The sequence below is a fragment of the Chionomys nivalis genome, chromosome 14, assembly GCF_950005125.1.
Source record: "Chionomys nivalis chromosome 14, mChiNiv1.1, whole genome shotgun sequence".
NCBI lineage: Eukaryota > Metazoa > Chordata > Mammalia > Rodentia > Cricetidae > Chionomys > Chionomys nivalis.
In genome coordinates, this window is record NC_080099.1 from 68,564,002 (window position 1) to 68,576,579 (window position 12,578).

General features: G+C 46.1%; 1 protein-coding gene across 1 annotated transcript in view; it reads right to left on the reverse strand.

Annotated features, from left to right (window-relative positions):
* Positions 1-2,373: 2,373 nt before the first annotated feature.
* The window catches only part of Lama3 (laminin subunit alpha 3), a 214,227-nt gene continuing 204,022 nt past the window's right edge, over positions 2,374-12,578 (reverse strand). The window contains exons 71-75 of the mRNA XM_057789086.1: positions 8,502-8,661; positions 8,285-8,415; positions 5,930-6,023; positions 3,519-3,638; positions 2,374-2,878 (exon numbers count right to left, since the gene is read on the reverse strand). Of these exons, the coding sequence (XP_057645069.1) occupies positions 2,733-2,878; positions 3,519-3,638; positions 5,930-6,023; positions 8,285-8,415; positions 8,502-8,661 (651 nt within the window). The 3' untranslated portion in view covers positions 2,374-2,732. The remainder of the gene's footprint in view (positions 2,879-3,518; positions 3,639-5,929; positions 6,024-8,284; positions 8,416-8,501; positions 8,662-12,578) is intronic.

Consider the following 12,578-nt stretch of genomic DNA (forward strand, 5'->3'; position numbering starts at 1 on the left):
CAAGCAATTCAGCCCGAGAGCCAACAGGGCACCCCTAAAGATGGAGAGCCGGCAGGACACCCCTAAAGATCACCACTGGGCTCCCGGTAAGCAACTGCTGCAGTGAGGTGCCACATCCACGGCTGTCCCGCCTGTGTGACAAAATGCCTCTCAGGTGGTGGCCGTCTCAAAATGAGGGGCTCGTGCTTTCCGGAGCTTGGCCCCCGGTGGTTCCCTGGCAGTCTGCTCGAGTTGAGGTGCCTGATCAGCCTCAACGATCTTGTTCACTTTGTTCCTGGCGATGGTTTCTTGCATTGACTCTGCTTCCGTTCTATTTTTCTCTTGAAAAAACGTAATCTGTTCAAGGAACCAGGAAGCATTTCCAACAGCTCCTTGAATACGGAGGAACTGTTGTGTCAGTTCCCTCCCTTGATTCAGGCCATTAATGTTATGATTAAAACTCCAGCTCGCTCTCTGGGGGAATTTATAGATACCCTAGAACAGAAAGAGCCCAATGATAGGAGATTTGGTAGAAGATGGGTAAATTATGAAGGAAAATGTTGGAATGGCATGAGTTACCATTTATGGAGAAGCTAGCCAGAATGAGAAACCCCTGGTGCATTTTAGATAGGAAAGAAAGGCAGGCTATTCTTGATAACATGAAGTCAGTCATTCAATATTGGAACAAACCCTGGGGGTGGAATCCTGAAGAATGGTGTTTGGGTTACCTTGGTTACCTTGAGGGCAGATATGATTTAGGGCCATGAGAAAGCACAGTTAGTTAGTGGTATGAGACAAATTTCAAAGAAAAGCTCTGCCCACCTGGCCCTGACCACAAGATTTGCTGAGAATAATCAATTGTTTGTAATCATTTTTCTATGGAAACTTTTATGTCTGCCAACTTCCTTCTGTAATCTCTTAAAAATGATGCTTGAATTTTAGTAAAGTTGCAGCAGATTCAAATCTCATTAGAGTTGTGTCTGTCATTCGCCGAATCCTGGGTTCTCCTAAGCCTTCACCCCTGTTCTCCCTCGGTCTTCGATCTCCAAGAGAGTCAGTCCGCGGCAGTGAGGAACTGGCTGCCTCTGCAGAACACTCCAGAGTGTCCAGCTGAGGTTGGTGGAAAGCACACTCAGAGGACTGTGGTACAAAGAGCACAAAGGAACAGGTGAGTCACCGTCAGAAGTGGAGAGCATGTAGCCCTAAGGATGCCGTTATAGAAGCGTTATACCCAAGTTTCCTTATTATAGCCAATATGGTGGTTTGAAAGAAGATGGCCCCCAAAGGAAGTGGCACTATTAGGAGGTGTGGTCTTGTTGCAGTGGGTGTGATCTTATTGGAGGAAGTGTGTCACTGTGGGGGCGGGCTTTGAGGTGTTTTTCTCAAGCTTCAGTCAGTGTGACAATTCAGTCGACTTCTTGTTGCCTGCAAGATGTAGGGCTCTCAGATACCCCAGCACCACATCTTCCTGCATGATGCCATGCTCCCTGTCATGATGATAATTGATTGAACTCTGAAACTGTAAGTGAGCCCCCTCAGTGAAATGTTTTCCTTATATGAGTTGCTGTGGTCATGGTGCCTCTTCACAGCAAAAGAAACCCTAAGACCATAGAAACCCTAACTAAACAGTCAATGTTTTTTTTTTTCCTAACAAAGAGTAGAAGATTCAGAAACATTTCATAGTCTTCGTTAGCACAAGAGGGTAATATGCTGGTCTGTTGTATCATGCATTATTTCTTCTTCTTGTTGGCCCTGTTGTCATCAAGTGGGCTAGACGGCTTGGTGGATACGTGTGAGGATCTGAGTTCAGATCCCCAGCATCTCTCTAAAGCTAGGTGCGTGTCTGTAACCCTAGCATTGTGGGAGAGATAGGAGGATACCAGGGAGGTTTGCTGGGTGTTCAAGCCCAGTCAAAATGTTGAGCTCTGGTTTCAGTGAAGAACCTCCATACCTGTGCACAAAGATATACAACACTTCAATTGTGGCAATACATTCATCTTAGTACCTCTACTAGATGATTTGTGTTCTCAATAAATTAATAACCATAATTTAGACTTGGTCGGTAGAAGATTGGGGAAGGCAAAGGTTGGGGAGTCAGTGAGTTTCACTAATCAATGGTTTCAGTAGTGTGTTAGCTCCTGTGTTATGAATGTTATATGTCTCTTCACTGAAGAACATGCCCCTTAAGGGCAGGACTGATTTACTAAACTTCATTGTGGTTCACATGCTGAGCACACAGATAACCTCTTAGCATGCGCTCAATAATTTTCTGTAGAAAATCGGGTTGCTGACTACACCGTGAGCAGGTGCTGAGGAGTTAATATTATTAGTAGTGATCATCAGCCCTTGTAAAACATAATTTGAAGATTGCATTGCATTTATTTAATCCTATGAACTGTATCGATTTTACATATTTTAAAGTTTTGTATTCATAAAGTGCTCTAAACAAGATTTTCTTCTTACCAATTGGGAAAAAGTGTTTCTCTAAAATGCACTTAATTCTTAGTGGAAAAAACAATATTAACAAAAGCGTTGCGTGCATTTTAACAATTTGTTCATGTTCTTCAAGAAATGGGATTTTTATAAAAAATATATGTGTAGCAATGAATAGCAAAACGATGCGTCTGTATGCTTGGAATTAAAAATGAGATTGGTTTTTGAATGTGTGCTGATGGTGTCCTGATTTTGAATGGGGAAGGGAGATACGTTGGGTTCTCCGTGCTTTCAAAGGTGCATTCTCTCGATGTGCAGGGTTAGTAGTCAGGGCAACCATTCAGGCTGACGGATCCCTGAACTTTTGTGGCTTCAGTGATGGGAACAGGGATGTGGTTGACTTGAATATTCTTCAGACAGCCAAAAAATGAGTTCCACACAGTGAGCGTAAGCATTTTCAATTTGTCTGAAAGAGCAAAGGGAGAGACAGTCAGTGGAGAGCTCCTACAAGGCTCTGCCCACATGGTTGCTCCCTGACTCCGCCCACCTGGCTGCTCCCTGACTCAGCCCATCTGACTGCTTCTTGACTCCCTCCCTGTGGTACACACCCTAAAGCTGCCTTTTGCCTGTAGGGAAGGAACTTCCACAGCCTGAATCAATAGATAATAACTCTCAACCATGCTCCCTTTCATGGGTTGTAAAAGGACTATAAAATTAACAAGCAGACTACCTGAAGGGCCATAAAACAAGAAAGAATGCAAAGGTCCCTTCCAGCCATGTTTTGGTCTTTGAAGTGATCCCATCTCAACCTGTCCCATTCCCCCATTGGCCTCCACAGTCAGGGATTGCCTGGGGAAGAAAGACTTTGTCAACTTTCTTGATTATTTGTTGACATAGGCTTCTGAGCTAATGGAGCCTCTTAAAGGAGGACTGTAAATTACAGGCTTGGGACCAGGGCAAGCAGTAGTCACATGACCTGCACTACCCTGAGATGTGCCCAGATCCTGCTCTTCTCTTTATCGCGTGTATTGGGGCGCCTTAGTTGTTGGGTTAAGAAGAAAATGTCCAGAGTTGCTGGGGTGTAACATGGGTGTGGAGTTACTGACCTGGGACCCCTCCGATGTGCAGTGTCCCTCGGGTGCTGTTAGGTGGGAAGGAAAGCTGCCCAGCTGTGTAGCTGCTGTCGGTGTCCAGTTTCAGGTGCAGGACATGCTGTTTGATGGAGACTGGAGGAGAGGAAGCTGGTTAGGTCGGTCACCTGAGGAGGGGCCTCCCACCTTTGTGTCCCCACCCTGTGTCACTGTTGTCTTTGAACTCGCTCCCACTGGACCTGTCTGAAGGCACTTGGTCAGCTTTGGGTACAGTGGTATATTATTTGTGTTTTAATAAATAAAGCTTGCCTGAAGATCAGAGTGCAAAGCAGCCACACTAGTCAGCCATACAGGCCACGCCTTTAGTCCCGGCACTAAAGAGGAATATAAAATGGGAGAAGACAGTCTCAATCTGAGGGTTCCTGGAGGCAGGATCACCCATTTTGGTCTGAGGTAGAGGTAAGAGCCAGCGGCTGGCTGCTTTGCTTTTCTGATCTTCGGCTTGAACCCCAATATCTGTCTCTGGGCTTTTATTATTTATACTACACTTGGGTAGAAATTCAACACATCACTCAATCGCAGCCAGGGTTTGGTGTTCTGTAGAGATTGCTAAATTGAAGCCCTAAACTGAATCTGTGGGGTTGAAGAGCTGGCGAAGTAGGTAAAGTGCCTGGCTTGCAAGCACAAGAGCCCGAGTTCCATGCTCAGCCTCTGCCTAGAAACAAAAAAGGGCTGCGTGTAGTTCTACTTTTGCGATCCCAGTGTCAGAGAGGCAGAGCCAGGCAGATGCTGGGGCTCGCTCACCAGTCAGCTGAGACTACCTAGCAAACTCCAGGCCAATAAGGCCTGGTCTCAAAGACCAAAGTGGTTGGCACTTGAGGAATGAAAGCCACTTTTGGCATCTGGCTTCCACAGGCGTGTCCATGCATGTAACCTGCACACACAAGAACACAAATGTACACACACACACACACACATCATTATGCTACTCACCAAGACACTCACTGAGGGCTGAGCAGGGATGAAACCCAAGCTCTGGTCTTCTCTTGTCTCCAGAAGCCATATGTGATATGGCCTCAGCTACTGTCTCAGAAGCCAGGGTTAGTCTATACAAATGTTGACCCTCAACACATAAGTTCTCCTATCTTGATAATTGTATCTAACTGAAAGACAGCTTTCAATTTAGCCAAGAAAGGACTGCTTTTTACAAAAAGGTGTTTTAGCCAGTCCAGGCTCAGATATTTCTGTTCTTGATCTTAGCCAAAAGGGCAAGAAGAGATAAAAATTTGTTTATTTACTTACTTGTTTATGGAGTCTCATACTGGCCTCAAACTTACTGTGCATCTCAAGATGACCTTGAACTCTGACCCCTAACCTTCCTCCTTTCCAATGCTGTGTCACAGGTGTCCACTGCCATGGCTTATGGGCATGAACCTAGGGCCTTATGCATGCTAGGCAAACATTCTACCAGTGCCAGGCACATTTATCTCTAAGATAATACCCACAAGTTATTACTAAAATAACAGATTCTGAGAGGATTGTTCACTTTCCACCATTGTTTAGTTCAAATACTTTGGATTAATATTGAATAATTGTTGAAAAATAACAACAACCCTTAAAAATCCAACAGCAAAACTAGATGTTCACTACAGATCAGGAGCAAAGATGCTCCCTGCATGCTCAGTACAGATCAGATGTAAAGATGCTCACTGCATGCTTACTACATATCAGGTGCAAAGATGCTCCCTGCATGCTCATTACAGAACACATACAGACCATGACTTTATACACACTCCTTCATTTACCCTTCAGAAGCCTACACCATTTTTATCTTCATTTTACAAATGAGAAAACAGTATTAAGGAGTGTATAACTAACTTGCCCATAGTAAGGGATGGGATTTAAAGCTAGTTTTTCTTTTGAAAATTTGTGTGTGTGTTTGTAGTGTGTGTGTGTGTGTGTGTGTGAATATGTGTTTGTAAGTACAGTGCTAGAGAAGGCAGGAGAGGGCATAGCTCACTAGGATCTAGTAATGCAGGCTGTTGTGACCCACTCGTGTGTGTTCTGGGGTCACACTCAGGTCCTCTAGAAGAGCAAGAAGTGCTCTTGCCCACTAAGTCATATCACTGTTGTTATTATTCCCAAGGAATTCAGAGCCAAAACCTAAACCGCAATGCTGTTACCACCCTAAACAAACACTAAAGCAGCTTATTTTCTGGGCAGGGCTGGGCTGACCAGAACCCTCCACAAGCTTCCATACCCCAAACACAGCACGTGGGGAACTAGAGGAAACAGCCATAAAAATAATCTAAGCACAGCTGGGGCTGGAAACAGATGAGGAACCCGGGGTGAGGACTCGCTCTAGCTCCTGGTCCAGCACAACCCTTCCAGTGGATGGACTGCACCAAAGGCTACCAGTGCCATACCTGTCACCGAGTGCCACTGTCCATCACACAGAGACTGCTTTGGTGTGATTGATGTCGAGGTCCCGCCTGCCTCACTGTTCATAGAGGCTGTGACCTGAAACACAGACACATTTGGCTATTTCCTTCAGAAGGGCTTGTGGGGCCAGCTTTCCCTGTCCTCTTCCCCAGGAGCACGCTGGATGTTGGCTCCCAACTCCTGTACTGGGTGACCACACAATGCCCAGAGCTTCCAAAAATTCCTTACTCACACTCGTTCCAGGCAAACAAACCAAACTACAAACCCAGGTCCTGCCTAGACAGTTGGCAACAGCCCTGCTTGCCTGGCCCCTCCCCAAGTCCTCAGAGGTTCCTGATGACATCCATCCCTTCTCAGCAGCTCGTGTGCAGCAGTGACTCTGCTGACAGAAACACCTGAACTTTGGAAGGCAAAAATGTGGCAGAGGTCCACATCTTGCTGTAAGGACCAGCCAACCATAGTAATCCCCCAAGTGCACGGTACATCACAGCGCTCTCATCCAGGACATGAAGCTACAGACTGTACTGGACAGGACATGTGTCAGGTGCCAGGCGCTTGGCACATTGTAGGCAGAATCCCACCTTCCCACTCTGCAGGCTGGAGACTCCTCCAGGAATTCCAAGGGTTGAGTCAAGGTGAATAAAATGAAAAGACTAAAATAAGCGTATTTATAAATAATTTATCTCTGATTTGCCTGTAGCCGCATGGGGCAGGCTACTCTCAAGCAGGTTTTGAGCTAACCAATGTCCCTGCAGTTATGAAGGTCACCAAGTCTTGATTTTGTCTTCTTGGCGTCACTTCCTTTCTGGAGGCGGTCACTGAGGACCCTCCCTAAAGCCCTCCTCTGAAAAGCCAGCCACCACCTGCCCACCACCCATGCAGGCATTGCTTCTTCCTCTGCATGGCTGGAGACTCACTCTGACTTAATGTCTACAGCTTCAGCGTGAGTAAGATCTATGGGCAGTTGTTGGCTGCTGGAGAAGGAGTGTCATTTTCTTCAGAGGGCTATACACTGGCAGATTGCCTATGCCCCGGCAAATGCCCCTCACCAATGTGCCTGTGAACAAAACCAGCTCAGCTACCTGGGTCCCACAAACCAAAGAGACAAGAAAGTAGAAGAGGGAAGTAGGAGGGGCTCAGAGAGAATCATGGGTAAATTTGATCTGAATTCATTATGTTCACTTATAGTAATGTCATTAGGAAACCCATTATTGTGTATAATTATCATATGCTGATTAAAAAGTTTAAAAACAGGACAATAGTGGCTGGGGCCAGGGTATGGTGCTAAAATAGACTCCTTGCAAAGAGTGTCAGAGACTCTGCATTTGATCCCTAGAAATAGAAAAAAAAGTATTCTAGGAGTCTGAGCCATTTTATTGTCATCTGGGACGTTCTCCCTATTTTAATAAACTGTAGAAAGCTAAATGAAAGAAAATGGTACAACATTCATCTTTAACTCAAGGCCTTAGCTACAGAGAAGATTTCTGAAAGAATTTCATTTCAAAGATATAAAATGTGGCTGTTGAAAATAGGATATTGACTTGGGCCTGTGAGGGATAGGAACGCAAGGCAGCAAAAGAATTGCTGGAGGAAAAAAAAATCCATGAAAAGCCACGGGAGAGATGGTGTGGTAGCCAGTGAGCAGCTTAGCCACAGAGACCAGAACACAAAAATGCAGAGAGAGAGAGAGAGAGAGAGAGAGAGAGAGAGAGAGAGAGAGAGAGAGAGAGAGAGAGAGAGAGAGCGCAAAGGGTCCAGAGCAGATTCCATGGGCTCAGGGCCCTAGCAGTGGATGTGACCTGATGTAGACTTGGAAGTGAAGCAAAGGAGGGACACGAACATGGGTGGTGTGTACAGCATTTCCTCTGTCCTTGACAAAAACCCTAGGGTTCAGAGTTCGCCACATTTGTCTGCAGCCACACCAATGTACCCTGAATGTACCCACTCTTGTCTGACCTCAGAAGCGAAGCAACATCTGACTTGATTAGTACCCAGATGGTCGAGTTATGTCTATGTTTTACAGACACTGGAGCTGGGTTTGAGGGATTTGAGCAGCTTCCCCAGGAACCTATAACTAAGTGTTGTCTCCAGAATTCATCTCAATTTGTTTGATGTTTCTCAATTTCAAAGGTGAAGCAGAGGAATTATGATGTCATGACTCGCTAATAAAAAGGTAGAGAGTTAGTCTCCAAAGCAGGTATACTATTGGATTCCAGGTACTGGTATAACAAAATTCCAAGTTTCTTAGGTATAATATTGGATTCCACCTGTACCCTAACTTCAGACTTGCTGAGTCTGTTAGTGAGATCTGGCTCCCTCTCCCCTCCAGGTAAGCATACCTTTCCCGCATCCATGTAAACACTCAAGCGCTGTCCGGACTGACTTCCAATGTGTATTAAGGTCCCGGTGAGACTCCTCGGGCGAATGCTGACGGTGAGCTGAAACTCTGGGCCCAAGGACACGGAATTGTCTTCCAAAAGAAAGAGCAAGAAGCAGTTAACACCCCATAATGAAAGAAGACAGAGTTCTTCAGACTTACAGGGCTTACAGACTCACCCAGGACCGCATGGCCTCCTCCTTGCGAGAAATAAATGCCTTTCTCCAAAGAGCCACCTGAGCAGGGAGATACTCCAAACCTCACAGAGGGGGGACCCAGGGGTTTTGAGTTCAACTGGAAGTTCTTCAGGCACCCCACAAAGCTGTGCTGAGGGAGGCTCTGTAACGAAGCAGAGGATAAACAGTTCATGGCATGTGCCTTCCAGAAAAGTCGAGGGGAAGGGGTCAACCAGAGACTTGTGGGTGTTGAAGTTTGAGGTGCCACTTAACCAAATGCTGGGAGTGTGTGGGGGTGGAAGTTGCTAGTCTGTGCTCACATAAGAACGAGAAGGCTCAACATGACTCTGGTGCACACAGACGGAGCTGCAACGCAGGGAAATTCCACCTCACAGTTTAAGTATCTCACTACTCTCTGTAGGCATGAACCATTTCTCAGGGCTTTGTGAGCCAGCGGGATAGCTTAATGCCAGGCAGCTGACTGAAAAGTGGGGCCAAAGTGTTCCCAAAATAATCAAGTGCAAGATGGCTCTCCATGTCGTTAGGCTTGGTGTAATACCAATAAACCACGGATGCCGTGGAGTCCAAAGGAGATACTGTGCACTACCAATAAACCACAGATGCCATGGAGTCCAAAGGAGATACTGTGCACTACCAATAAACCACAGATGCCATGGAGTCCAAAGGAGATACTGTGTACTACCAATAAACCACGGATGCCGTGGGGTCCAAAGGAGATACTGTGTACTACCAATAAACCACAGATGCCATGGAGTCCAAAGGAGATACTGTGCACTACCAATAAACCACAGATGCCGTGGAGTCCAAAGGAGATACTGTGCACTACCAATAAACCACAGATGCCGTGGAGTCCAAAGGAGATACTGTGCACTACCAATAAACCACAGATGCCGTGGAGTCTAAAGGAGATACTGTGCACTACCAATAAGCCACAGATTCCGTGGAGTCCAAAGGAGATACTGTGTACTACCAATAAACCACGGATGCCGTGGGGTCCAAAGGAGATACTGTGCACTACCAATAAACCACAGATGCCGTGGAGTCCAAAGGAGATACTGTGCACTACCAATAAACCACAGATGCCGTGGAGTCTAAAGGAGATACTGTGCACTACCAATAAACCACAGATGCCGTGGAGTCCAAAGGAGATACTGTGCACTACCAATAAACCACAGATGCCGTGGAGTCCAAAGGAGATACTGTGCACTACCAATAAACCACGGATGTGTGGACTCCAAAGGAGATACTGTGCACCTCATCAACGCCTTTGTGGAGCACCCCCGACTGTCTGAAGTGGGCCTGGAGCAAGAGTTCCCAATACGGATCTAGGTTTCTGAGGAAGCAATACCTTGCTGTATACAACAGAAGCTCACTGCGTGCACACCCACCATCCAGGGAATAAACAGTAGTATATTTGCCAAACTCACAATGCATTTACAAAATCCCCAATTTTTTACAGGTAATTTTAAGGAGCATGGTGGCCTTAGAGATGCTCAAGGTGCTGGTGGCAAGTGGCTGGAAAGCCCTTTTCATCAATTTTTTTTTTTTGACAGCTAATTTTGTCACCACGACAAGATCTGGAATCATCTAATAGATAAGCTATCAGGCATACCTGTGAGGGGGTTTCTAGGTTGGTTACCTGAGGTTGGAAATCCGCCCTAAGTGTAGGCTGCACCATCCTACGGGCTGAAGTCTTCACCCATAGGAACACAGCCATTTCACCGTTTCTCTCGCCGTTAGCTGTGACTGCCATGTACAGTTATCTCACTCTCGCTACCACAGTGACTGCACCTCAGAACTGTGAACCCAAACAAACCCTCCCTTCCCTAGGCGCCTCTTGTCATATTGTCAGGCACTTCACAGCAACTGGTAGTGCCTAGCACCTTTCCTCATTTTATCACGCTAGACAGCTGACTCCTTACCTGAAACCAAGTGCAGACGCTGCAGGCCAGGTGGTGACCCAACTGGAACCGCAAGGCTGGCTGCGGTTCTGCTGGTCAGCACCTCCACTGGATTTTATATTCTTACAGAGAATCTTAAAGGTCGCAAAGGCCATGCTAAAAGCCTGCCTATGGCATTACTGGAAGGTTGTTCACCCTTTAGGAGGCAGTGGGGTCACTGCTGGCATGCTCATCCAAGCCATCTTGGTTCTCACCTTACTTTTTTGCCTCTTGCTCACCAGAAGGCAAGTAGCTTTTCCGGGTTAGATATTCCCTGCTGTGATGTCCTGCCTTGCCACAGGCCCGAAGCAACAGGGCCAAGCAATCATGTCATAGTAAAATTAACCACTTTGCATGTCAACTAAATGTTCTTTAAATAGAATATTGTCAATAGGTACTGTCTGTCTGCCCCACTTAGGAAGCTAGGTGTCATTAGTGAGGTTTATAGGACCTATCAAGGTCAAAAGAATACTCTAGTCACCCATGAAAAACCTGTGATTTTCCTGAGAGGAAAACGGGTTTAGAGGTTGGAGAAAAATCAGTGTTAGCAGTAAGGACCCCTTATCATATGCCATAGATACCATTACATATTATATAAATATGGCATGCAGTATTTATGATAAACATACAAAAATTACTTCATATAAATATAGTACAAAGTGCTATTTTATTCTTTGCTGTGACTTTGGTACAATGAATGGGCCAGATTGTACTCCATGGAACTACCCCAGCTCTGGCTGGGTCACCCTGAAGCACTAAAATCTAAGCTGGTGGACAAAGCCTTCTTTACTTACATCTTTCCAGGCCATATTCAAGCTTGGGCCCTTCCCTAGCTCATTGCAAGCAAACATCACACCAGAACATGTCCCCAGCTCTTGAGGAAGGGGCCAAAGCTGCATTTGGGTAAAGAATAACCCCTAGACCTGAGCTGCTCACAGTACCAGTGACCTTAAGTGGCATGGACAAGGTCAGGTACATAGAACACCCCAGAGGCAGTCAGCACTATGGCAGGGTGAGAGAGAGACAGAGGAAGAGAGCAAACAAGAGGGCTGTGGCCCTTTTGAACTTGACAAGGACAGCGACTGTAACTCGTCTTTGGTGTCAGGACATTCTCAACATAGCTTAGTTGGAGTCTTGGGCTAACACTGTCATTTCAGGGAAGAACAGTACGATGCATGTGGTCTGCAGACCTCCTTGTGTTTTCCATCTGGGGCTAGAGATCGAGCACAGACGCCTGCCCCACCAGGCACAGTGTCTACCGCAAGCATGCCTTCCGCTTCTTCAAGTCTCTTTGGGGCTCTCTGGTTAGAAAGGGAACACGCTTGGCTCTACACCAATGATGGTATGTCTTCATGCCAAAGCTAGTATGTTTTCTTAAATTCATCTTGACTTCCCTACAAGCTCCCCTCTCTGCAGGAGCAAGGATGGGCCAAGTGTCCAGCTGACTTCAATGACGCTGCTTCCTCTCCATGGACTTGTTTGTGGCTATTTATAATTTATGATCACGGACATTGGGCTTCCATTTATGAGAAAAAATAAAAGGCCCTTTAAAGTACATTTTGATTCAACAGCGAGTTGGTAGGCAGCGAAGGAGGAAGTGTATGCTTTTGCTACAGTTTTGCAAAAGCAGCAGAGACCACCAAAGCTTGGGACACATCATCTTCCCCAAAACCTCTGCCTCAGGCTGGAGACATGACTCAGTGGTTAAGAGCACTATCTGATCTTCCAGAGTTCTAGATTTAATTCCCAGTACCTACATGGCAGCTCATAATCTTCTATAGCTCCAGTTGCTGGAGAACCAGATACACTCTTCAGGCCTCTACAGGTACCAGGGGCACATGGTACATAGACATACATACAAATACAACATCCACACATGAAATAATAAACCAACAAGCACACACTCTGTCTCCTTTCCCCGGAAGAGAAACTGAGAGTCATGTTTCTAATGCCATAGAGAACCCCATGGTCACTTCTTAAACCCCCGTGTCTCAGCCTGGGCCTCATACATAAGCCTGGGAGTGTAGAGCGGGCACCTTGTGGCCTTGAGAACACTGGCTATGTCAAACAGTTATTCAAAGAATTTTGAAGTCTTCAATGTCTCACGTAATAACAACTA